Source organism: Rhinatrema bivittatum, chromosome 8, assembly GCF_901001135.1.
Source record: "Rhinatrema bivittatum chromosome 8, aRhiBiv1.1, whole genome shotgun sequence".
NCBI classification, from domain to species: domain Eukaryota; kingdom Metazoa; phylum Chordata; class Amphibia; order Gymnophiona; family Rhinatrematidae; genus Rhinatrema; species Rhinatrema bivittatum.
This window is the reverse complement of record NC_042622.1, coordinates 270,732,346-270,758,639: the sequence shown is the minus strand read 5'-3', so window position 1 is coordinate 270,758,639 and position 26,294 is coordinate 270,732,346. Positions and strand designations below refer to the sequence as shown.

The window sequence follows — 26,294 nt, the reverse complement described above, 5'->3', positions numbered from 1 at the left end:
TCTGGGGGGGCTGATGACGTCAGCGGCTCGAGTGGCAGCCTAGCCTGGAGCTCCTGGCTATGCCGGATAGCATCCAGATAATATCGTAGCCATCCCTCCACCTTTTGACGCGGCTCCAACACCAAGCTCACCCCCGAAGGCTGCTGATGGCGAATCGGGCCCCCAAACCCGACTTTTGCAAGTTTTCCTACCAGAAATCGGCCCGGGAAAATTCTCCTGAAAAAAAACAAAATGGCCACCGTGACGGGAGAAGCGATCTCTGAGGCCTCAGCTGCAGCACCGGCACTCCCCGATTCGGAAATCCCTACTCGGGGTGAGTTTAAGGCTTGGTTTGGGGAGCTCAGCCACGATCTCAATTCTTTTAAATCTGAGATCCGTGAAACGGTGGGTGAAATGAAGGAGGAACTGTGTGAAATGGGGAGGAGGCTTTTTGAGTATGAAACCCTCACTGAATCTCAGGCAGATAAAATGAGCTCGCTGCAGAATAGCCATAAGGAAATGGCTAGTGAAATTCAGCAACTCTCCTCCAAACTGGAAGATTTAGAAAACAGGAATAGGAGGGCTAATCTGCGCTTTCGGGGCATTCCTGAGACCTCTGACTTTGCTAACTGTGTGCAAGTTATTACAGAGCTTTGCACTGATTTATTACAGCAAGATGCAAACCAAAATGCTGCAGGCTCTGGAGGGTCTCTAATGGTCAAGCTGGAACGGGCTCACAGGGTCCAGGGTCAGAGAGCTCCTAATCAACCCAAGGATGTGATCGCTTGCTTCCATGATTTCCCTGTGAAAGAGAAGATCCTGGCCCTGGCGCGCCAGAGGGGGAAGCTGCAGCTGCAGGGACATGATGTGCAAGTCTATGCTGATGTTTCCCCGACTACTATGAAGAAACGCCAGGCTATGAAACCTATTACTGCTGTTTTGATTAAAGAAAACATCCGGTACCGCTGGCTCTTCCCCTTTGGCCTCAGCTTTACTGTGCAAGGTACAACGCACAAGGCACAATCCGTGCATGAAGCGGCGGGCATCTTGAAGGACCTTGGCTATACTGTGACGGATTTGCCGCCATCTTCCTCGCCACGTGCCGACCGCAGGGAGGAACCTCGCTGGCAGCGGATGGGAAAGGGGGGAAAGAGACTGCGACGCACCCCGGATCCAGATATCACGAACAGAGCCCCTACATGATCTGGCTGCTTTGGCTCTGAAGGCTTTGACACTGTTTCTTGTTAAGCCGCACCGGACGTGGAGGGTTTGGTTACTGGTTATATGTTTGATAATATGCTGATGCTGCCGGGTGGGACGGCACCTGGGACGCTGTCTTCACTCACCCCTAGATGATGGGGGACCCAAGAGATGATTGTGGTTCCTTTGGGAGGGGGGGAGGGGGGGGAATGGGGAATAGTGGGGATCTCCTCTCTGGGAGTGCATTGCCTTGTTGTTTACTGCCCGGCTCACTGAGGGCTACGTGCTGCTTGGTACTATGTTTAGTTGTCTCTTGTTTCATGGGGGGACCTCTCCTTCTCTTATCTCTGTCTGCTCTATATACGCTGGGGCACTTGAAATGCACCATCACTTGTCCGGATGGCTACCTTTAAGGTACAGTCCTTTAATGTTAAGGGACTGAATACGCACCGTAAGCGTAAATTACTATATAAAGATCTGCAGCGTGCTGATATTGCGATTGCTTGTCTCCAGGAGACACATTTAAAGCGGCGCTATGAGCATTTAATGAGCTCTGCCCTTTACCCGCATCAGTATTGGGCGGCTAGCTCTAAAGCTGCTAAATATGCAGGTGTGGGGATTCTATTTCACAAGGACTTTGCTTTTGAATTGCTTGACAGTGTTGCTGACCCTTTGGGTAGATATTTATTGCTGGTCCTTAATATTGCTGGGGTCTCGTATACATTGCTTAACGTATATGCCCCCAATGTTCACCAAGCCAAATTTTATGATGCACTGGTGAAGCTGGTCCTCTTGAAAAAAGTGGGTCACTTGATGGTGATGGGAGATTGCAATCTGCCCTTAGACCCTGGTCTTGATTCCTCGGGGGGGCGATGTTCTACTTTGAAAAGAGACCGCAATAGCCTCCTTGCTTTTTTGGACCACTTTCAGCTGGTAGATGTGTGGCGCTTTTTGCATTCCACCCAGAGGGATTATACTTTTTTCTCGAACCCCCATAACCTATACACTAGGATAGACTATGTTTTTGTGGATAGGGGAGTGATCCAAAATGTGCGCAAAGGGGTTATAGAGTCGATCACGTGGTCCGATCATGCTCCGGTGTGGGCTGAGCTGACTTTCCCTAATTATGACAAAGGCCAACGCTTTTGGCGCCTAAACGATAGCTTACTTGACAGTGACTCCTTTGTGGATCAATGTCGGCGGGAACTTACAGATTACAGTTCTCATAACCTTCACCCTGACATCTCGCCCATCACTTACTGGGACTGTTTAAAGGCAGTGCTTAGGGGGACTTTTATAGCTCGGGCCTCTTGGGTTAAAAAGGAGACCCAGCGGGAACGTTCGCTCCTGACTGCCAAATTATTGGACTTAGAACAGCGCCACAAGCAAACCCCCACTGAAGTGCTCCGTTTGGCCTTAGCTGACTACCGATCGCAACTTGGGGCGCTGGATGCGGCCAAAATTGCGCATGAGCTGGAGCAAACGGAACAAGTATACTTTGAAGGGGGCAATAAAGCGGGGAAGTTGCTTGCGCATAAGTTGAGAGCCAAACGCTTACAAAACACTATTACTAAAATTGTAGGTGCTCATGGTGCACCACTTACCTCCAATGATGCGATCCGTGACTGCTTTTTACAATTTTATTCTGCACTGTATTCCCATAACCACTCTATAGAGTTCAGGGACATACAATCCTTTTTACAGGACACTCCCTTATCCCAGTTATCAGAGTCCGCCAGGGATACGCTAGACAAGGATATCTCAGAATCTGAGGTGTTATTTGCCATTAAGCAACTTAAGGCTGGCAAGTCCCCGGGGCTGGATGGGTTTACTGCCCGGTTTTATCAATGCTTTGCCGGTGATTTACTTACCCCACTTACGGCCATGTTTAATGCCTTGCGACACGAGGGGGTTTTGAATCCTAATTCTAATGTGGCGGGTATAACGATCATTGCAAAGCCGGGACGGGACCCTACCAAGTGTGGCTCTTATAGGCCCATCTCATTGCTGAACATAGACCTCAAGCTTCTGGCTAAAATTCTGGCTAACAGGCTTAACGGTTATGTAGCACAACTCATTCACCCGGATCAGGCCGGTTTTATCCCTGGTCGCATGGCGTCCGATAATGTGCGGAAGTTGTTGGATTCCCTCTGGTGGGTTAAGCGCCATCATATCCCCTTTCTTTTTATGGCTATGGATGCGGAAAAGGCCTTTGATTTGGTTCACTGGCCTTTTTTATTTCAAGTCTTGCATACCATGGGTTTTGGGCCTTTTTTCATTACCTGGATTCAGAAATTATATGATAAACCGAGGGCCTGCATTAAGGTAAATGGGGGCTATTCCCCGTTCTTTATTGTTGAGCGGGGCACCCGCCAAGGTTGCCCGCTCTCTCCATTACTATTTGCCCTATTTATAGAACCTTTGGCCCAACGGATCCGGTTGTCAAGGGACGTGATGGGCATTAGTGTGGGGTCATATTCCTCCAAGTTGGCGATGTTTGCTGATGATGTCATTCTGACCCTTGCGGACCCTCAGCAATCGTTGCCAGCCGTGGTAGAGATTATTAAAACCTTCAGTCAAGTGTCTGGCTACTCCATTAATTGGGACAAAACCGAAATCCTTAATATTACGTTACCGGAGGACCAGGCACGGGATCTGAAAGCCCGTTTTGCTTTTAAATGGGCAAAGGAGAAAATTAAATACCTAGGTATATTTATAGGGGCTCATTCTGATGTTTTTAGGCTTAACTATCCACCTCTTCTCGCTAAATTGTACAGGGAAATGGAGGAGTGGAATCGATACCACATTTCGTGGCTGGGACGAATTGCTACTTTTAAAATGAACATCCTGCCCCGGATTGGATACCTTTTCCAGACCATTCCTTGCGTCATACCAACTGCACTGCTTCTCAAGTGGCAACGCAGGATTATGAAATTCCTGTGGCAGGGGAAGCACCCCAGGGTGGCCCAGAAAGTATTGTTTCAACCTCGGGTGCGGGGGGGCCTTGCAGTGCCTAACTTATTACGATACTATGTTGCGGCTCAATTACGAGCTGTTGTTGATTGGCACAGAACCACCGCCCGCAAACCTTGGGCGATTCTGGAGCAGGAACTTATCGGGCCACACCTGCTGACTAATATCCTCTGGCAACCTCCTAGCTCTGGGCCCAAATTGGAAGGCCTACCGGACACGATTCAGTGTACCTTACACCTTTGGTATAAATGGAAGCCCCAGGTGGTGGGGTCCAAGGTGGGGTCGGTCCTTTTTTCCCCCTTTCACTCTGGGTCATTCTTGGGGGGTACAGCTCCGCAGGTCTTTGCAGATTGGTTGGCTAAGGGTCTTTATAATTATAGTCACTTCTGGGAGCACTCCTCGTGGGTGACGTTCTCCACTCTCCAGGCCCGGCATGACTTACCTCAGGGGGATTTCTATCGCTACCTCCAACTAATGAGTTACGCAAGAGCGACCCATATTTCCCGGGATTTACTCCAGCCAATTGGTCTCTTTGAGAATTTCTGCCGAGCGGCTGACAAAGTACAGCACTTAATGTCCAAAATTTATAAGCTGCTCCTTCAGGGTATGGGAACGCGCCCAACATACCTGTCCGCCTGGGAGGCTGATCTGGGGTCCCCGCAGGGTGACGACTTTTGGGACACTATCTTTACAGTGGGGTGTAAGGGTCTTATCTCAGCCTCCTACTTGGAAAATAGTTTCAAACTCCTCTATCGGTGGCATTATACCCCCGCTAAACTCCATAAAATTTATTCCACGGCCTCGGATCGGTGCTGGAGGGGTTGTGGGGAGCGAGGTTCCTTTTATCATATGTGGTGGGAGTGTGCTGCTGTTTCCCAGTTTTGGCAGGGACTGGCTGTGTGGCTTTCAGACATATTGCATGTTTCTATTACTCTAACCCCCATAGTTGCCCTGCTTAACTCAGACTATCCACAGCTCGACACGGCCTTACAGCGTTTTGTTAGATTGGTGGTCACCTCTGCTCGATGTGAGATAGCTTTACACTGGAAGTCTCAGGGTGTACCTACATTATTGCAGGTTCAGTCACGGGTGGCAAAGGTTTGTACCCTTAGTAAGATTACGGCGCACCGTCGGAAACAAATAGGGGCCTTTCAGCGTACCTGGTCTTTATACCTAACATGGCAACAACAACAGAAGAAGATATGATTTCCTTTTATGTCTGATTTTCTCTTATGCTATTTGTTCATACTACCTTTGCAGGAGCTCCCAGGGATGGTAGGGGAGAAGGGTGGGGGGTGAGGGGAACAGAAGGGGGGGGGATATGTTTACACAATAACTGAGAAAAGCAGAGAATCTGTTGTAAGTCTTTATTGCATCTATTCTACTGTCAATTTTGTTATTGTACATGCTTCACAGATACTGTATGGTTTTGTATTGTCGGTATTATCTTTCTCTAATAAACCTTAAATTTCAAAAAAAAAAAAAAAGTATTTAGTCTGGCATACCAGCATTTGTTTTGTATTTGGACTGTAGGTACATTTTAGGTACTTTGTGACTATTGGGTTTTGTGGGGGTCTCAGTGTCTGTAGAAACCACCAGGGTACTTGGCTAGAGGCAAGAGGGAACTCAGCTGGTAGGGAGTTGCCAATGTAGGGGCTACAAGTGAAGGCGGGCCTGAGCAGTGCTTGGTAGAATCCTCCAAGTGCCCTCAGCATTGACCCTGCGTGGGTATTAAGGACAGCGCTAAGGCATTACGTGACAGCCATTGAGGGAATGCTGCAAAGACTGCTCTCCCACTTTTACTTCTGCCAGTCTGACCCCCACGATGTCATGAAACGGTGGCTCTCAATCCTGGTCTTCAGGTTGCCTTGGTAGTGGATTCTGCAGGACAGCAAATGCCCCCGTGACCTGCAACTGGAAAACCACATCAGAATGACACCTCAAGGGGGTTAGGCTGGATACTTCTATCTCTCCTGCTGACGGTATCGGAACAAAATGCTATTTTCAGATTTAAGCAATGCACTGCGACAGCAGGAACGTGTCTTCTGATATTACTGTGGGCAGGAAATCCGTACATCATTTTTACAGTGCAGGGTGGTCCATAAAGCATTTTAATGACTGCCTAGACAGCGCACATTGATGGATGTCAAAATCCTGTAATTCCTACCCCTGTGCTGCATTACTGCTCATCAGAGTAATCCATGACAGACTGCTCCATAGAGTAACATTGTATAATGTACAGGATGCTGTTGACTGAGCGTATGGTTGGCACCACATAGATAATCGTTTTCTTGATGGAGTTATTGCAGCGTGGTTGGGTTTGCAGCTTTCGTTTCCACGTGGAACTTCGTTTGCTATTGCCTCGTTAGGCAGAAAGTTAAGACACAGCATGGTACTGTACTAATGGATTTAGTGTCTTTCTTATCTGCCCAGTGAGCTGCAACCAGACTGGAAAAGCGAGAAGAACGTCAAGAAAAGAGAGAAAGAAGAAAATGAATTTAGGAAGAAATTTAAGGTAACGAGATAGGAAAGAAGTATTCCGTGAAGTGTATCAGATTTCCAAAGGCGTTCTTTACCTCCAGAAGTTATGCACATGTATGTGTGTGTGGGAGAAGAGGAGAGACTGCGTGTGTGGAGGGCAGGGGGAGTGTATGCATGTGCTTCAGTCACTGGTAGAGGTGGGTCTGTGTGTGAATTGCATATATGTGGGGGGGCATTGGGGGGGAGAGTAGGATGCATGAGGGGGTGGGATGGGTGTTTGAGTGTGTGCTCCAGCTGCCGATGAAGGAATGTGTGTCTGGGTGGGAGTCTGTGTGTGAGTGTGTGTGTGTGTGTGTATATATATATGCACATGTTTGCTCCTGCGGCCAGCTTCCCCTGCTGTTCTTTTTCTGTCTCTGTTTTTCAATCTGTGTGCATGCGTGGCCAGACTTCACGCAAACGTTTCCCGCCCATGGAGTTTTTATGCTCCTGTTTTCCTGGCTGCAAAATTCTGTGCATGGGATTTCCTGCAGCCAAGAATTTGACTTGTGTAAGCTCTGAATGTGCACATGGAAAAAGGACACAGATGGACACCATCACCAGGCACATAAGGCATTTCTATGGATTCCACTCTAAAGAATGCTTAAAAATCAGAGGGATAAATGAAACCTGCTCATGGCCAGAAATGTTCTCTGGCGGTGGGAAGGCATCTACCAGGCAGGCGGAATGGGGGGGACCTTGGTGACTTCGGCTGCCTTTGCCTAGTGGTCTTTTTGCTTTTTGTTCTTGCAGTTTGCAGGAGAAATCAGGGTCATGACCCGGATGATGGTGACGCCCAGCGCCGGTATCAAGCGAGGAGGCGGGAAGGACCTTCCATTCAAGAAAGGGGAACTTCTGGACGTCATTCAGCTCACAAACCAAGAAAAGATCATTTGCCGCAATGCTCAGGGGAAATGTAAGTACAACATGAGCAGGGTCTACTGTAAATGCGTGAGGGGACACTCAGGGAGAGCAGCGGCCCCGTCCCTGTGAGGGTGAGGTAAACAGATTCCACTGACCTGGACGAGCTGTGGCTCTGGGGATCTGGACCAAGTCAGAATTGTCTTCCTCATTCAACGGAATGGCATCACCATTCCAGCTTCTCGTCAGACCTTAGTCTATTCCAGCTTCTCGTCAGACCTCAGTGTATTTATTTATTTATGGAGATTTGTATGTTGCATAGAGAAAGTGCTACTCGTGCATGTTCCCAAAGTGAACATAAACCAATCACTAAAAATTCAAAAATGATTTTTCTTTTCCCTTGGCTGTATGATCTTAGTTTTCTAATTGGTTGGCCATAAACCTTTTTTTTCCACCTTCCCTTTCTTGGTCTTTTGCCAATTCCTTTTACAGGGTCTCTTTTTTTTCTGTTTCTTCTCTATCCACCTGTCTTCTTCTTTTCTTCCCTCAAGTTCTCATTCTTACATGCTGTCTCTCTAACACACACACTCAAGTTCTCATTCTCACATGCTGTCTCTCTAACACACACACTCAGGCTCTCATTCTCATATGCTGTCTCTCTAACACACACACTCAGGCTCTGATTCTCATATGCTGTCTCTCTAACACACACACTCAGGCTCTGATTCTCACATGCTGTCTCTCTAACACACACACTCAGGCTCTCATTCTCACATGCTGTCTCTCTCAAACACACACTCAGGCTCTGATTCTCACATGCTGTCTCTCTAACACACACACTCAGGCTCTCATTCTCAAACTCTGTCTTTCACACACACACACACACATTCAGGCTTTCATTTTCAAACTCTGTCTTTCTCTCTCGCACACATTTATTTTTATTTATTTATTTTTAAATTCTGCTTTTTGGCACTTCAAAGTATACATCAAAGCAGATTACAATCAGGTGCACAGGCTTTCACACTCACATGCTCACACACACAGCTCTCACTCTCAAATGCTCTCTCATAATTAAATACACATTGTCTCTCACATATTGTCTCACACAAACACACAGGCTCTCACTCTCACATGCTGTCTCACACACACACACACACACACACACACACACACACACACACACACACACAGGCTCTCACATGCTGTCTCTCCGATCATACAGGCACTCACTCCCACACACATTCTCTTAACTCAGTCTCTCTCACACACAATCTCTCAACTCACTCTCATACACACACACACACATTCTACAGGGCCTCAGTCTCTTTCTCACCTCTTGGCCTCTTCTTCCTGGGTCACCACAGGATGGGCTCCAAGGAGGCCCTGATCTTCTCGGGCCACTGCGAGGTGGACCTGCTACTGCTCCTCTGCACGCAGCCAATGTTCCTCCTCCTTCCTATCGCGCAGCTCTGGCAATGTTTTTCTTCCGGGGCCACGCAGGCAGGAAATAGGAGGGGCACCTAGACGTGAATTTTTCTTTGGGTCATGGTGGGATGAGCTGTACCACGGCCCTGCCGATCTTCCTGCTGTGCGTGTGGCCGGCACACAGCATCAAAGTGACACGCCCCCTGCTCCCCTCCCCCACCCATTATGAAACTGCTTCCTGCTTTCTGTGCCGCCAGTGGACCCGATCCACTGGTGGCCGAAAAAAGTGAAAATCTTCTGCCACTGGTGGGATCAGGTCCACCGGTGGCAACACAGGCGTCTGCCTGCTCCCGACGCCGTTCCGCCGGGCCTGAGAAAGGACACCTGGAAGAAAGACATGGAAAAGGATCTGGCACCAGCACAGAGAAAAAGGTTCCCTGGAATAAAATGAACTAGACATGGGCATTCCTGAGGATGATGAGCATCATAGGCTAGGATGACCTTACACAGTTTGGCCCCATGCTCTGCTATGTGGACACTATTCTCGGGGCTTATAAGGAGTACGATGGCTGGGCATGATAAAACCACGTTGAGCGATTCCGGGATAAGATGGAGGAGAATCACTTCAGCTCATGGAGTACACAGGATGTTAGTTTTTGGTTAAAGCAAATGACTAACAAAGCCAATGATGCAGGCGCACACTCATATTCTTCTCAGTTGTCTCTCAAACCAGCTGCCCAGCTCTCCGGGCCGGCACAAACTCATAAAAACATCGTGTTTGGAGATAAAACAAATCGTTGTGTAATTTTCAAGAATGCAAATTTAAGCACGTGTGCTCTATCTGCCTTGCGCCCCATCCTGCAACCAAGCGTACCAGGAAGCCCACTAGGGGGAGTTCTGCCAAATCAAAGTGTCAGGTTTTCAGAAAAGCACCATCCCCCATAAATTCATCCACGATGTCCAAAGCGCACCAAGGCTCTCCACCTTGAGCGTGGTTTCAGGGATGGTTTCATCATATCATTTCAAGTGCGCATAAGAAGTGTCATGGGAGGTAATGCCACGACCAGTGTTCGACAGGCATCCATAGTACAGGAAAAACTGGACAGTGAGCTAGCACTGGATCGGATAGCGGGTCCTTTTAAGTTCTCCTCTTTCAAAGAGATGATACTGTCACCATTGGCCAAAGTCCCAAAGAAGGCGCCTGGCAATCACAGGCTCATTCACAATCTTTCATACCCTCAAGGTGCTTCCATAAATGATCATTTATCTCCTGAAGTGCTCCGTACAATATTCATTCTTTGACAGTGCTATAGCATTGCTAAGGAAGTGCAGTTGGAGTGCCCTGATGGCAAAAGCTGACATTGAATCCACATTCAGACTAGTACCAGTGCACCCAAGCAGTTTCCCACTTTGAAGTTTCCAGTTTCGGGGACAATTTTATTTTGATAAGTGTATGCCAATGGAGTGCTCAGTGTCCTTTGCCTATTTCGAACTATTCAGCTCCTTCCTGCATTGAGTGACTGCACGCCGGGCTGGCATAGACAATATCATACATTACCTGGATGATTTCTTATTTGTTGGGCTGAAGGAGTCTATTTTGTGTTCGCACCTTCTCCAGGAATTCCAGTACATTGCAGGAGATCTGGATGTTCCATTGGCCCTGGGTAAGACCTAAGGACCCTCCACAACTATTTGTTTCCTGGGAATTGAATTGGACTGTAATAGCATGATTTCTAGATTGCCGGAGGACAAAGTAACAAAGTTACGAGCTATGCTACGCCAAGTTCTAACAGCCAAGAAACTGATCCTTCACGCTTTTCAGTCAATGACTGGCACCTTGTATTTTGCGTGCAGGGTCATTCCGATGGGAAGGATTTTTCTGAGAAGGATGGCTTCAACAACAGCTGGCATATGCTGGCCCCATCATTTTATCGGGGTATCAAGACCAATGTGGGAGGACAAGTACAATGGAGGGTCGGTATGGCAGGAGCCCCCAATATCCAGCCTTGACCTGGACATACACACTGATGCTTCCGGGGGATGGGGATTTGGGCTCTTCTGTCAAAGGGCATGGTGTGCAGCCCCATGGCACCTGAGTTGAGACAGGTTTAACTCGGAATGTTACATTCCTTGAATTGTTTTATTTTATTTATTTATTTAAAAGTATTTTTATACCGTCTTTACAAACAGTGTTTAGTCAAAACGGTTTACATATATCAAAAATAATAAAATGAAAAATAAAAACAAATTAAAATTAAAGTAAAAGTTAAAAGTAAGAATAGTAATGATTGAAAGTGGGTTGACATATAAAAATATAAATTACAAAAATTTTCATTAATATAAAATAACAAATTGTTTAAAATTAAATAGGTAGCAAAAAGAAATCAATACACAGAACAAGAGAATGTTGGGTGCCTAACTGGAGATATGTATTCTGGAAGTGTGAGATGATTATTTAGTGGGTGGTATCTGAAATGCGGTTCGAAATAGGTGAGTTTTTAAAGATTTTTTGAAATGCTTAGGATTGGATATGGATCTGATAGGATCTGGTAGAGCATTCCATAGAATGGGACCTATGACTGAGAAAGCTCTTTTTCTGGTGATATCAAGACGGGCTTGTCGAGGTGAGGGAATGTCAAGAAGGTTTTTTTCCAATGATCTTAGGTGTCTAGTTGGTTTGTAAATTCGGAGGATGGAGCATAAAGTAACCGAGTTGGGAGTGTAGATAAGAGAATGTATAATGGACAAAATTTTGAATTGTATTCTATGTTTAACTGGTAACCAATGTAAAGACTGAAGTATTGGAGTAATGTGGGTTTTTTTTGATGAATTTGTTAGGATACGTGCTGCTGCATTTTGGATTAGTTGGAGTGAGTGAAGTGTGTTCTCTGGGAGGCCTATATATAGAGAATTACAGTAATCCAGTCCAGAGAAAATGAGTGATTGAAGAATAGTCCGGAAGTCATGAAAAAAAAGTAGAGGACGTAGCCGTTTTAAGAGTTGAAGTTTATAGAAGGAGTTCCTAGTTAACATGGATATGTGTTGTTTTAGTGAAAGATCTGTATTGATAGTTATGCCTAGATTTTTTGCAGATTTTGAAATGGGGATGGTTGTTCCGTTGAATATAAGTTGAGAATTGTTCCCCATCCTCATGGCTCTAGTCCTAAGGAGTGGAAAGTTGCAGAATAAAAAATTGTCTTTTGGTGTGACAATCAGGCCATGGTACATGTATTAAACAGACAGTCTGCCAGATGCCTAGAGTTGCAGAATTGCTGAAGGAGATGGTCCTAGCTAGTCTGTGTATAAATACCATGGCTCGAGCGTGCCCCATTCAAGGGGTGAGTAATGGGGTGGCAGATGCTTTATCTTGTGCTAAATGGGACTTATTTCGCAAGAAGGCACCCTTGAAGGATTTTATTTATTTATTTATTTTTATTTAAAACTTTTTTTTATACCGACATTCATTTGCATATCACATCGGTTTACATATTAACGGGGTTAATACAACATGATTTAGAAAGTGAAAAATAAGTTACATGAAACAGGGAGGCGAAGGAACAAGATGGGAATAAAGGGTCCAAAGAGCGGTTGGATAGGATGAGTTGGGGACTCCGGTTCCGAACCACCTATGGACGATTGGTCTCTGACAACTAGAGACCTCCTTCAAGGATCCTTAGCCCCTGCTACCTGGTTGGCATATTGCAGACGTTTTGAACACATGCGAGAATTCTTGGCACAACGTGGCTAGGTTGCGGGCCATGTGCCAGATGATTTGATTATGAAGTACATCTCCTCAGCCAAGACACAGGCATATTCAGAGCTCAAGCACTTGGCTAGGCTATCTTTTTTCACAATGGCATGATGATGGGGAGACCCCACCAAGTCATTTGTGGTGAAGAAGATGCTTGGCGGATGGACCAGAAAAATTGGACCAAATACTGACTCGCGTCAGCCAATTACCCATGACATGTAGATGAAGTTGTGGCTTATGCTGCAATCTGCACGTGTATTCCCTTTTGAGACTAATTTGTTCCGTCTGGCTTTCTTCCTATCCTTCTTTGAGTAAGTGGGTCGGTAGCTGCTTCAAAAACCGATGCGGGCCACAGCGGTTTACTTCTGCAGAATGTAATATGTTCAGAATCAACAGTCTGCATTCAGATACAGAGATCTAAAACTGACCACGTGGGCTGTGGGGCCACCCTTTCTTTGAGAAGCATCGATCCCCAGGTCACTTGCCCAGTGAGGAATATGGAAACGTACTTGGCCATATGGCCTGGCAGATGGGGGGCACATTCGTTAATCCATGCTGATCTGGTACCCCTCACTAGATATCAGTTCTCCACCATTCTGCGATTAGCAGTAATTAATTTAGGCTTGTATGCCAAATATTTTACATCACACTCCTTTTGGATTGGAGCAGGAACTAATGCAGCATTGGTGGGCTTAAGGAAGGACACTATACAGCAAATAGGAAGATGGAGATCTTCTGCTGTTAACACTTATGTGAGAATGGACAGGGCCAGTAGTAGCCACTCTTGAATCTCAAACTATCTTTTCAGATCTGCCATGGTGTCATCAGACTGTATGGATCATAGAGCATTCGTTCATCCACTAGGCAGCAAGGAGAGCCAATGAACGCCCCTATGGACCGAATCTGTGATTGGCTCATCGAGGCGTTAACATTGTGTGGATTGGTAAGCGGGGTATGCTTTGCGAGGAGCTTGTACCCCTTTTGCGCAGACAGAGGGGTTCATCGACTGCACCTGACACTTTGGTGCTACATCTTGTGGGCAATGACTTGGGCAGTCTTTCCTGTGAATCAACTGATTAAGCTGATCAAGGATGACCTGGCTAAGATAGCTGCTTGGTTCCTGTGGACTTGTCTTTTCTGGTCGGACATCATCCCATGCCCAAAATAGTACGATGACTGAGAAGCTTTGGGGGGAGAGGGCACAGGAAGGTAAATTGCCTGATTGGCGTGCGGGCTCAAAAGCTGTGTGGACGCCAGATTAGAACTGGATGGGCCAGATAAGATTCATTTGTCAGATATTTATGACATTTTTAATAATGCGCTGAAGGAGGCTTTGGAGGACCTATTTGGTGTTATAGGAGATGGCCGCAGATGAGTGATGGGGGGGGGGGGGTGCATAAGGCAAGGATTCTCCCACCTCATGCCTATGGTGGGTGCCCGAGTCATTGGCAAGTTTCTTTTTGCTGGCAATGGAGTTTTTCGCCACAGTACCTGGCTAGCTGTCAACTGGGAAGAGGATGCCTTTATGGCAAAATGGTGAGGCATGGGGATATGCCTGGGAGGGGTGGCTCCCTCGCTTGAAAGCATAGTGGGGGACCAGAGCAAAGATGGCTGCCTTGCTTGGTTTTTCATGGCGGGTGGCATGACTGGTGGGTGTAGCCCAGTTTTTCCCTAGACCCACGGCTAAGGTGGGATTTAGCTGTTAGTATCTATTTTGTTAATAAACTGAGGTCTATACATCACACTTCTTGTATGCATTTTGTCTCTGGATTTCATTTTCTGGGGGTGCATGTGTGGGGAGGAGGGGACTGGGCCAGGCAGGTGTTTGTTACGACTGCCAGCGTTAATGCCACAGGCCTGGGCCAAATTGCCCCGGGGTCCGCCCATAACCTGGCACCACATCCCGGTCATCTCCTTCTTCCGGCGCTGCTTGCGGCCACTTTCCCACTGCTCTGTCGGCATGTGTCGTTTTGGTGTGCCGAAGACATTATCTGGAAGTGCCGGTCGCTCCAGATGATGTCATAGGACGGGGACAGTGATAGCGGCCTGGCGACGTCAGGGCCCTCTTTAAAGACGAGGTCCGGAGAGCAGCCCTTTCCTTTTGCTTTCAGCTTTCCCATCCAACCCCCGCCTTTTTTCGGAGAGAAATAGGCCTGCAAAGCGGGTATTTATGCTTTATTGAAATTAATTTGGTAACATGTTAGGCGGAGATGCCCCTTATTATGGTCTGCGGCGTATCGACGTGTCATAAGCAATGGTATTGCAGATATAGACATGCGTGTGCATATATGTGAATCTTCTCGGCTGGCTTATAGCTGAGCGATCTTAGTTAGCCTTTGACTACATGTGTACACACACACACACCCTCTGTCTTCAGGTGTTAACCAGCTTAGGGACCTTGCACTTTGTGTTTATTGATAATTGTTGTCGCAGTGTGGGCGGGTACCCGAGCCGTTGGCAAGTTTTTATTAATTAACTGCAGTCGGTACTTCCAAGTCATACTTCTTGTCTGCATTCACTTTGTTTCTTGGATTTCGTTCTCTAAGGGTGCATGTGTGGGGGGTGGGGGAGGGGAGGGGAGTGGGCCAGGCAGGCATTTGTCGCGGCTGCCAGTGTTAATAAAGTAACATAAAATCTACAACACCATATAAACATATAAAAAAAAATAAAAAACAGTTACAAAATCATACAAACATAGTTTGTTGGAGGAAGCACTGTATGTGAGTGAGTGTCTGCAGTATTACTTGACCCCTGTACTCAGCATCACTAGAACCTCTCAAGCAAGGCCTTCAAACTTCCTAATTCAGAGCATGTGGCATGGGTTGAGCCCATTCCCTAGTTTCTGCTCCAGGACTACCAGCAGATCTCGATAGGCCCGCTCCTCCTCCTCTCCCCCCGAGCACACCTGGTGTACAATTCCAGCTCTCTGGGGAACCGGCGTGCGCTCCTTCCTGTTTCCATGAAGTATCTGAACCTGAACTGTCGCTATTGCTTTACCATGAAGGGTAGCCAACCAGGCTCCATTTCATAAGGAACAGGCTAGTCCAGTCCTGGTTTTACCATATTGCAGGCAGGGATTTAGAGTTCTGATTGTCCCACTGATTTACCTAAAACAAAAATCACAACTCCAAGTGCTTGAATGTAATAGGGTAAAATCAGGACTGGATTAACCTGTTCCTTTTGACATGGAGCCAAGTGGGAACTCTATTTGCATGGCATGTCTAACGGTGATGCTGAGACAGTAGCTGCTCTCTTTCTCACTTAACTAAAATTCTCTCTTCATTGCAGATGGTTTTGTTCCAAGAAGATTTCTGCTACAAATGTAAGTATTTGAACTTAACTAGTTAAGAACATAAGAACATGCCATACTGGGTCAGACAAAGGGCCCATCAAACCCAGTATCCTGTTTCCATCAGTGGCCAATCCAGGCCATAAGAACCTGGCAAGAACCCAAACATTAAATAGATCCCAGGCTACTACTGCTGGCAATAAGCAGTGGTTATTCCCTGGTAGATAGATCCCATGCTGCTTATGCCCAGGGAAAAGCAGCGCCTTTCCTCAAGTCTACCTGGTTAATACCATTTTATGGCATTTTCCTCTAGGAAACGTTTAAACTCAGCTACGCTAACTGCCTTTATATCTTCTGGCAATGAATTCCAGAGTTTAATTGTGCTCTGAGTGAAAAAATGTATTTTTCTCTGATTCGTTTTAAATGTGCTACTTAGTAACTTCATGGAATGTCCCCTAGTCTATTTTTTGAAAGAGTAAGCAACCAATTTGATTTTACCCATTCACTCCAGTCATGATTTTATAGATCTCTATCATATCTCCCCTTAGGTTTCTCCGCTCTGCAGTTATTATTTATAATGTGCCACAAGATTCTGAAAATGTTAAACAATATTATGTAGCTGACTTCAGTCTGTGCACGGACAGCCTAGCAAACAAGTGCAGTTCATGCTAGAAACTGATGAACTGGATAAAATCTGAAGCTCTGCAAACGGGGATGGGTGGATAATCAGAGCCAAACTAAGAGAGTTTGCAAGTCCACTTGGATAAATCTGAACCATTCGCATCTCAATTTGAATCTCCATATCTACTATTTTTTTAACCTAATTTAGATACAAGTGAACCTCTGTTTAAAGAGGCAGACATTTCCAATATCAATTTACAAGGGGGTATGGCATGAAATTGCATGGAGGAAGGTTCAGAGGAAAAGCTGAGGGCAGTGGACACCTGGAATTGCCAAAAGCTGTGGTGATAGTGAACAACAAACAGTGATATAATCCAAGCATGCTTAGGAATGAGACAGACGGCCATGGGATGGATAAAGGAGGAGATGACTATAGATTGAGCGGTGATATAATACAAGCATGCGTAGGAATGAGACAGACGGCCATGGGATGGATAAAGGAGGAGATGACGATAGATTGAGCGGTGATATAATCCAAGCATGCTTAGGAATGAGACAGACGGCCATGGGATGGATAAAGGAGGAGATGACTATAGATTGAGCAGTGATATAATACAAGCATGCTTAGGAATGAGACAGACGGCCATGGGATGGATAACGGAGGAGATGGCTATAGATTGAGCGGTGATATAATACAAGCGTGCTTAGGAATGAGACAGACGGCCATGGGATGGATAAAGGAGGAGATGACTATAGATTGAGCGGTGATATAATCCAAGCGTGCTTAGGAATGAGACAGACAGCCATGGGATGGATAAAGGAGGAGATGACGATAGATTGAGCAAGGTCTATGCTGACATAGTAAATGTATGGGAGCAACTGGACAGGGCGACGGCAAAAAAACAATTTGAATCTATTTGATTTTCAAATGTTTGCATAAATCTAAACTAGTGGAGGTAAATTCAGATGTTAAAACATTCAAAGGAGGTTGAAGTTGACTGTGAAGAAGGGATCTGTGAGCTCTCAAAAGCTCAGATAGTACATTTTTATCTGTTGTATCTCACGAGAGTGTCCTTTGGCAAATCAGCATGAAATAAATCTGATCAAATGAGTCCTCTTTTATTTATTTATTTTACATTCTCACTTTTCAATGTAGGATGAAGTGATTTGCCTAAGGTCACAAGGAATGGCAGTGGGATTTGAGCACTATTTTTCCTGGTTTGAAGCCCTAACTCCCAGGCTACTCCTCCACTCTTTTGGCTTATTATAATAATAGGGACCTTCCATAAATAGGATCCGCCACAGGCCCAGAATATGTCTTGAGTCATATATACAGCTGTGGGTCTACAGTTGCTGGCACTTGGGGTAGAGCCAAGTTAGATTTCAGTAGAAAGCAACAATAACATTACAGCCAAAATTGCCAAATGAAATGCTGTTGCTTGCTGTTTCAGAGAACGGGAAATCTACGATGATGTTGGCCTTCACGGTACGTATATGACACTCTGATGCAATGTTATAAACCACGTTCCAAACAGCAAAGTATAGTCCAGCATCCTGCTAATGTTCTAGTGCCTCTCTTCCCCGTGCTGGAGATGCCGTCAGACTCCAGAGACCACACGTAATGCTTGCGCTGTCACCAGCTTTGCAATCTTTGACTTCCAGAGAAAGGTGCGGGATGTACATTTGCTGCAGAGAAAAAGAAAAGGATTGGGAGGCATTGCTTTAGAGAAAGCCCGGCTCCCAGGATGTGCAGCAGCAGGGGACTTTGACCTATACTGATACTCTGATGGCATAGACCTGCCCCAGGGGTGCTGAAAAGATGGAAAAGGGATGCTGCTAGGGACGTTCTATGGTCCCAGGAAAGAGCTATGATTTCCAGTTTAGTATCGGCCAATGAGCAGTTAAGGTCAGCTGTGGTCTTCCAAGCTCATAAGGCCTTATTGGCCAAGAGGGAGCTGTCCCGTCCTACACTTCTTGCAAAGGTCTGTTGGAAATAGGGCCTGGATAGATGCCAGTCAAATTGGACAGTGCTGCCTCCTCTCTCCCAGCTTCGCCCAAGCCTCTGGGTCCAGCCCAGGTCCCATGTTAACACATCAGGAAGGGTTCACTCATGGCTCAGCACCAAGACAGCAAATGTTCTAAGGATAAGGAATTGAAAATTGTACCTAAATAATATATTCAGGAGGAAATAATTCTACAATTCAACCCTAACGAGGTTAAAACAGTTGAGGAGGGCCTTTTACGAGAGGAAGAAGAAGAGCTAGCGCGAGAGTACCTACTGCATGAATTCCGCCAGCGTGAAAACGAATAGGCTCACAAAACACCACTCACAAGTTATCCGTCTAAATGGCAAACGTATTCAGCCACTTATCCCCGGATAAATAATAGCAGGAGAACTACTTATCCGGCTATAATTTGGCCAGATAAAGAAGGGGCTTTTCAGGGGTGTTCGTGGGAGGGGTTGAGTTATCCCTGTAACCTCACTCTAGTGTCACTGTCCCGCATTGGGGGGGGGGGGGGGCAGTAAACTTATTTACAGTCTCTTTGGGGCAGGGACCCTGGCTAGAGGGAGACATCATCTCTTTTTCCCCCCGGGAGAGGAGCATCCCGCGATGAAGTTCATGTTATACCAAAAACCCAACTCCAGACTGTGAGGTGGTGTCCAAAAAATAAAGCTTCCTTGCAGATAAGCAGTGATAAATGGGTTGAATTTATTCAGTCTCAGCCCCGCAATTAATCTGTGCCCGTTACTGTTCTTTCTCTCGGTCTGTGCAGAAATGTCCCTCACAGGGAGCCAGGGTGTCCCCACTTCCAAGGAGTAAACAGAGTGGAGGCTCTGGGTGGGAAAAGATTCCCGTTTTTGGAGATTTTGGCAGGGATTCCCCCTCCAACCTTGGCTAAAAATATGCGAAACGGGCTTGGCACAGAGAGCGGCAAATTCTCTCTCTCTCTCTCTCCCCGGGGGCGAAGGCTCCTGTGTGGTGTCCTCAGTCGCGTCTCTCAGTTGATTTGTCCCTCACAGTTCGTCTTTCTCTTGGTGCTTGGAGCCCTTATGGGAGAAATCCCGCAGGAACCCTGGCCCTTGATGTTCCCTTCAGCTAGGAGGGGGCAGTCAGACACTTCCTCCTGAGTCTCCAATGCAAAGTTTCTTCTTCCCTTGAATAGCAGTTTAACGCAGGAGGGCCCTGGCACTGGCTCACCCAACTCCTCTGTCCTTGCTGAGGTGTGGAGGGGCAGCTCTTCCCTAACCTGGGCATCTCCCAAAGACAAGGGGCCCGATGCAATACAGTGCGCTCAGCCCAGCGCACCGTATAACCCGCAGTCGGACGCAGGATAAATAGGCGCTAATCCACCCCCTAATGCAATAGGGGGATTAACGCCTCTTGGATTAATTTAGAGGAGCTCCCAGATGGGCAGGGTCTTTTAAGCTGGGCAAAACCCCTTCCAGAACTGATAACGTGCAAAAACAGTCCAAGGCACAGAGAGTTGATCCTCTCTCTCTCTCTTCCTTTACTCACGGTTAGCAGATCTTCTGGATCTTCTTGGATTTTACAGTCTCTTTAGTACTCTCTGTAGGATCCTTGATGGTAAGGAATCCTCTCGGAAACAAGATGATTTCTTGCTTCAAGCTGGAAGGAAGGGGCAGCCAAACTTCCTTCCTGGGTCTTCTAACCCAAAAATGTTCCTTCCCCAAAAGAACAGAAATCTAAACAGCGGAGTGCCCTCCTCACAGCAGGTCACTACCACTTCAGGTGAGGGTCTTCCCTGTCCCTGGGTGGCCCACCACACAGGGTTCCCCAATCCCTGTGGGCAAGAAAGGCCCAGGTGTCCAGTCGGGTTCCTAATAAAAATCTCAAAATTCCCTTAAAATAGACCCAGAGAGAAAGCTCCATCAGACAGGTTGTGTACTAGAAGGAGAAAACACTCCCGACCCTGGTCAGGACCCACAGGCTGGGCCTGGAAGACCAAAAAAAGATAAACTTCTGTACACCGCTGCACTCTCTGAAAACAATGGACGGAGCAATGGACTGCCGGCGCCATCTTGTGCTCCTACCATGTGACAGGGGATGACCAATGGCACCGATAGCCCCTGTGACATAGTAAGGGCAAAGGCTTTCGGCGCCATTTTGAATACTGGCAGCCGACGGCCCGAGTGCAGTAGATGGCTCCAGGACCCCCGCTGGACCACCAGGGACCTTTGGCAAGTCTTGGGGGGGTTAGGAGGGTGGGGGTTGTAGTTATTTAAATTTAAAGGGTTGGGATGGGGGTTTTTCAACTTTAATGGGAAACGAATACTGAATGCAACTAATGGACCAAATCGGGTTCCCCCGAAAACGGATGCAACGGATTTGGGTCCCAGCGCAACCAATACCGAATAGCAACAAATGTTTTCCTTCTGCACATCCCTATCACACACAGTTATGTTATTACACAATTATACTGTTACATTGCCACCCAGTGCTGTGGTTACATTGCTGATTTGACTGAAAGAAATGAATGCAACTTTCCCTTGATCACACAAGAGCACCCTGCGGATGGTAATCCAGAGAAAGGCGAAGAAAGCCACCCCCCACACACACACATACTGCAAGTTAGCAGGCTTGCCTCAGTCCTAACCAGCTTCTTTGCTTTCCTGTGTCCTTCTACAGAGGAATTATATGATGATGTAGAATCGATTGTGAAGGAACAGCCTGCTCTGCCTCCCAAACCACGGTAATAAACTCTGTTTTTTGGTTGCTTCAGGTCATTTTCCCATTCGCCAAGCCACTGAATATTGACCTCTTTGTTGCATTAAGAGGCATTCCCGAGGGGGGGGGGAGGGGTTTTGGTTGGGAAAAGGGAACAATATATGTAGATAGATTTTCGGGAGTAGTAACTGGGGTGGGGGGTGGAGGTTATTATCCTGGATAGAGCACAGAGTGTGCCAGGATTGGCAGGCAAGGGGGCAGCTGGATAATTATTACCATTGATGTGGCGCACATGCTGTAAGGGCAGGAAGCGGCGGGCACTGGCCGTGTCGTGAGTGGCAGACCAGGGATGGGTGGGTGGACTCTGTTGGCTTCCTATTTCTTTCGGTCTAGTCCGGTGTGTCGCCGCGCTGGAAACACAACATTTGTCACCATCGCTGCGCTGTGCTTATCATTTGTTTCCAGCCTATCCAACGAAGATAAAGACTCTGGTTTGAAAGTAAAGAACGAGAAGACCTTAATAAACAAGGAGAAAGAGGAGAAGAATTTCAGGAAAAAGTTCAAGGTAAGAAAATCGTGACCTGCAGAAGACCATGGGTACAGAAATGTGTGACGTTCTTCCTTCAGACCAGATGCATACAGTGAGAAACTTCGTCCAAACATACCGCAGAGGGTGCACTATCGACCAGTGCAAGCTGACATTTAGGTCGTACTGAAATAATGCTGTCTTAACACGGACACTACAGTAAGCATGGGCTGCGCTGACCTTGGGAGAGCTACAGGGTCAGGATCCCTCGGGCTTGATGAAGGTGCTTTTACCTCCCTCTGTCTGAGAAAAATTAAGCGGGACTGTGGGTGGAAAGCTATCGTTCAATAGCAGCGCAGAGACTGCTGCAGCTGGCGGCCAGCCCCAGATTGGCATCCTGATGGCTTGTGGCAGCCACGGGCAGAGAGAGAGAGAAACATTTTACCATACAGGATGGGGGAGGCCCTCATCTTCTGGCTGTTAGGCAGTTACGAGAAGAGGAAGACAGGGCAGACAATCGCCTGGGGAGGTGTTTCCTTTGGATGGCGGCTGCTTCTCTCTCTCTTGGATGTGTTATTGTGATGGCGTAGGGAGATGATTATGGAGGCTGCAGCTCTGGCAGCTGAGAGTACAAGAAAAGACAGGAGTGATTGAACCAAGGTAAAGAGCTGGGGAAGAATGGCTAATCAAGTTCAGGAGTAGGAGGACGTGCATCCAAGGAGTCCAAAGTATGGATATAGGGGCCGATTTTAAAAGCCCAGAGCACAGATTCTGGGATATGTTTGTGTGTCTGGGCCGCATGCGCGCCGAGCGCATTTTCAAAGCGGCCCGGCCACGCGCGTTTCTCCCGGTATGAGCGAAAATGCCGGGCTTTTAAAAAGGAGCGGGCTGGGAGAGGGCCAGGGGTGGGGTCTGGGCGGGATGGCGTGCACCGGCAGCAGGCCAGGGCGCGGAACGTACCGCTGCTTCGTCAAGCAGGCAAGTTCTAAAACAAAAAATTCGGGTAGCCAGGTGGGGATTAGGGGTCGGAGAGGAGAGGGGAAAAGGGAGGAAAGGTAGGTAAGGGGTTAGGAAACTGGGGATGGCCTGATCGGTTCGGCACACGTTTATTAAAAAATACCCCCCCCCCTTTCAAGCTCGAATGGGTACCCGCGAGCACATCTAAAATTGGGCACGCATGTGTGCCCGGGTATCGGATTTTATAACATGCGCACGTCAACGCGAACATCTTATAAAATCAGCGTGTCCCTTTTAAAATGTACCTTGTAATGCTTGTGATAGGTTATAAGTGCCTAACGCAGGTAACAAGGTAGTGCTTTAAACAAAGATGTGGGCTTTATTAAAGAGTTTCAAAACAATCTACAGGAGGTTTACAGAACAGCGAGTCCCCCGACACGGATCCGTGGACTGAAGCTCATGCATAGTCAAGCAGCAGGACAGGTGGGGTAATTTCTTCATTTCAGAGTGCTGGTTCCCCGTTTCCATCAAAGGGGGGGGGGTGTGTCTCTGGTCCTATTGTCTGGCAACCCAGACCAGGGTCAGATCTTGGTCCTGGAACGTCTTGACCTGCGAGCCCCCCTGTGTGATGAGCTTGCCCTTTGGATAGGCTGTTTTTCACCTCTGGGAAGATTTGAGTTGTTTTCGCCTCTGTGACCCTTTTCTGTCTTGGGCTTAGCTCATGGAAAGTAGTTATAACCGTTATAACAGGCAGATTAGATAAGCTGGGCACATATTGTCATTCTGGTCAAAAGTTCCTGATCTTGTTTTTCTGATGAAACATACATGTCTCTGTATTCCTTTGCTGGAACACTGGTCAGTGTCCATAGAAGTTAGAATTCATATTTTGTTGCATACAGTGGTAAAAACGTCTGATATCCTACAACCCCAGAGGTGAGTCCTTTGAGAGGAAATTACTTCTTGTGGCCCAGGCAATGAGGTGTTTCCTTTGTTGCAAGTGTGTATCTCTTACAATCCTGCTCGCGGAGCCCATCCTGCGAGCAGGCCTCTCCATCTACCTTTCTTCTGCCACGTCACCGACTTCTCTCCTGCCTCAGCGGCAGGGAGCCGATGAGACTGCGGCTCCTCCGCGGCCCGAATCACCGCGCTCCCGACCACCCGAGCGGCCTGGAAGCCGCTGCTGCTGCCGCACCATTGCGGCCTGGACCTCCGCGCACAGAACCATCACTCACGGCAGGAAGCTGCGAGTCAGTCTGCCTTCTAGCGGCAAGGGAAGCCGCTGCCGCTCAGACATCCTCTTCACAGCCTAGTGCTGCCATCGAAGCCTGCTTGCTCCTTTAGTGTCTGTGCGGCAGGGATGCCGCTGTCCTTAGTGCTGTCCTGTCTCTGGGCCTTCCTAGGTGCCGGCGTGCGCCTCTTCAAGCTATTTAAAGGGCCAGTGGCGGGAAAAGCCCGCAGTCCCACTGGAAGACCTTTCAGCTCCACTTCCTGTTTCAGCCCTATAAAAGGGCTTCTCTTCAGTCACTCAGGGCCTCCGGATCGGGTTCCATAGTTGTCTGTGCTCCGTGACTGGTCCAGGTCCTCCATGGTCATCATCTGTGTAGATGGCTTTGTGTTCAGTGTTCTTGATGTTCTTGGTCTCCTCATCCTGATGTTCTGGTCTCATCCCTCGTTGAAGCTCCTTCGTCTGTAAGTCCAGATATCTCCATGTTTCTGATGTCTGATGTCGTTCCGGCCCTTGGATTCCCCTTGTGTCTGCTTCCGTCCATGACCAAGACTCTTCCAGAACCTGCTCCGCTCCAGTGTGGTCCACGACCACCCATGGGCAGCTGTGTAGGGCACACACCAGTGCAGGCCTATACTGAATCTTCGACATGTTCCAGTCTCAAGTTCCACTTCTACTTCTGGAGTCTGCCCTGCATCCAGCATGGTCCGTGACCAGTCCCGTGGCTGGGCTGTGTAGGGCGTGCTGTGTCACAGCCTCAACCCAGTACTTGTTTCTGAATCCTTGTCTGAGTCTTCCTAGCACTCAGAGTCCTTCCAAGACCTTGTCTGAGTCTACCTAGCGCTCAGAATCTTTCCAAGTTCCTCGTCTGAGTCTCCACGTTCCAAGTTCCTCGTCTGAGTCTCCACGTTCCAAGTTCCTTGTCTGAGCCTTCCATGTTTCAGAGTCTTTGTCCGCCCTTGCCTCCTGTCCGGCCTGCCACTTCTTGCTGTTACCCAGCGGCAGGTACGAAAGGGCTTGGAATGGTCAGAGGACCATTCAAAGACCACCATTGTGTTGTTGGTTTTCCCGAAGCGTGCAGGTCATCATTGTCTTCGTTCCAGCCTTGTTCTGCTCTGCCCTTGCTTGCATTAGCTCATGTCTCACTGTGCTCTCGGGGCTCCTCCCTGAGCGGCGTGGCGATCCAAGAGCTCACATCTCCTGTCAGAAGCAACTGCGCCTTCGTGCTCGCAACAGTATCCGGAGGCCTTGAGCTCAGTGAGCGTGTGCCTGTGACGGGCTCAATTTTCCTGGACATTTTTAAACTTTGTTACTTGTCTAGAAAAAAATTTTTGCTCCTAGTTCATGGACTCTTTTGCCTGGTTAAAAACTTTTTTTTGTTTGCTTCGATTTTTGAGTACGTCTGGATTTTCTCGACCCACAGGGGGCGCCTGCATCCAGCTTTCTAAAAACTTGTCCAGCCCTGGAACTCCCTTTCGACCAGCAGGAGGCGCCTGCACTAGTTCCAGAGACCATCTCTGTTCAGTCCCACAGAGATGCGGTGTTCCATCCTGGGTTCCACACGACCGGCATGAGGCACCTGCATCCAGGTTTCCACATCAGTCACCTAGCTCTGTTTCTTCTTCAAGCATCAACACACTTCAAGGAGGGTATGCCTAGTTGAATTAAGCTTCTTCAGCGACTCCAGGTCCTTGGGTTTTAACGACCTGCAGGAGGTGCCTGCACCCTGGACCTGGCTCGTCCATCAGTCCCAATTCAGTCCATGACCTCTTCAGCTTGGTGCTCATCATGGGACTATTCACAGCTATCATCCTGATACTGCTCTGCACCAGTGGGAGCTCCAGCTTCTAATACCACTCCAGATTTCCTGAGGGGTTACCTTGTCTCTTTTCCTCGATTCCAGCGTGGTCCATGTTTGCCACCTTCAGGCTTCTCTGGAAAGCCTGTATTGTCCTTCAGCTCAAGTTCCATCAGGAAGGACCCCTTATTCCATCTAAGGACGGCTCTTTAAGGATGAGCAGATCTTGCTAGCCTTCAAACTGTCCTCCTATCAAGCCATTCTGGAAGATCCTCTTCAAGAAAGGGTCCCTTGTTGTAAGCTGGGCATGTAATTCTGTTGACCATCTAAATGCCCTATGGACTATTTTATCATGGTATGAGAGCCCACGTAACAAGTGGGTTATTCCTAAATTGCAATTCCTTCTCGACCTCATTAAAGAGACTTTTTCTCATCCATCTGGCTTTACAAGAGTTTGGGTTTGGTAACCCTGTTCATCTCT

At 47.6% G+C, this 26,294-nt stretch overlaps 1 protein-coding gene across 2 annotated transcripts in view; it reads left to right on the top strand.

Moving 5' to 3' along the window:
* LOC115096378 (FYN-binding protein 1-like) overlaps nucleotides 1-26,294 on the top strand; it is a 139,577-nt gene that overhangs the window by 88,751 nt on the left and 24,532 nt on the right. For both annotated transcript variants that reach the window (XM_029610885.1, XM_029610884.1), the window contains exons 6-11: nucleotides 6,586-6,667; nucleotides 7,426-7,588; nucleotides 15,998-16,031; nucleotides 18,071-18,105; nucleotides 21,269-21,332; nucleotides 21,773-21,872. In XM_029610885.1, the coding sequence (XP_029466745.1) occupies nucleotides 6,586-6,667; nucleotides 7,426-7,588; nucleotides 15,998-16,031; nucleotides 18,071-18,105; nucleotides 21,269-21,332; nucleotides 21,773-21,872 (478 nt within the window). The remainder of the gene's footprint in view (nucleotides 1-6,585; nucleotides 6,668-7,425; nucleotides 7,589-15,997; nucleotides 16,032-18,070; nucleotides 18,106-21,268; nucleotides 21,333-21,772; nucleotides 21,873-26,294) is intronic.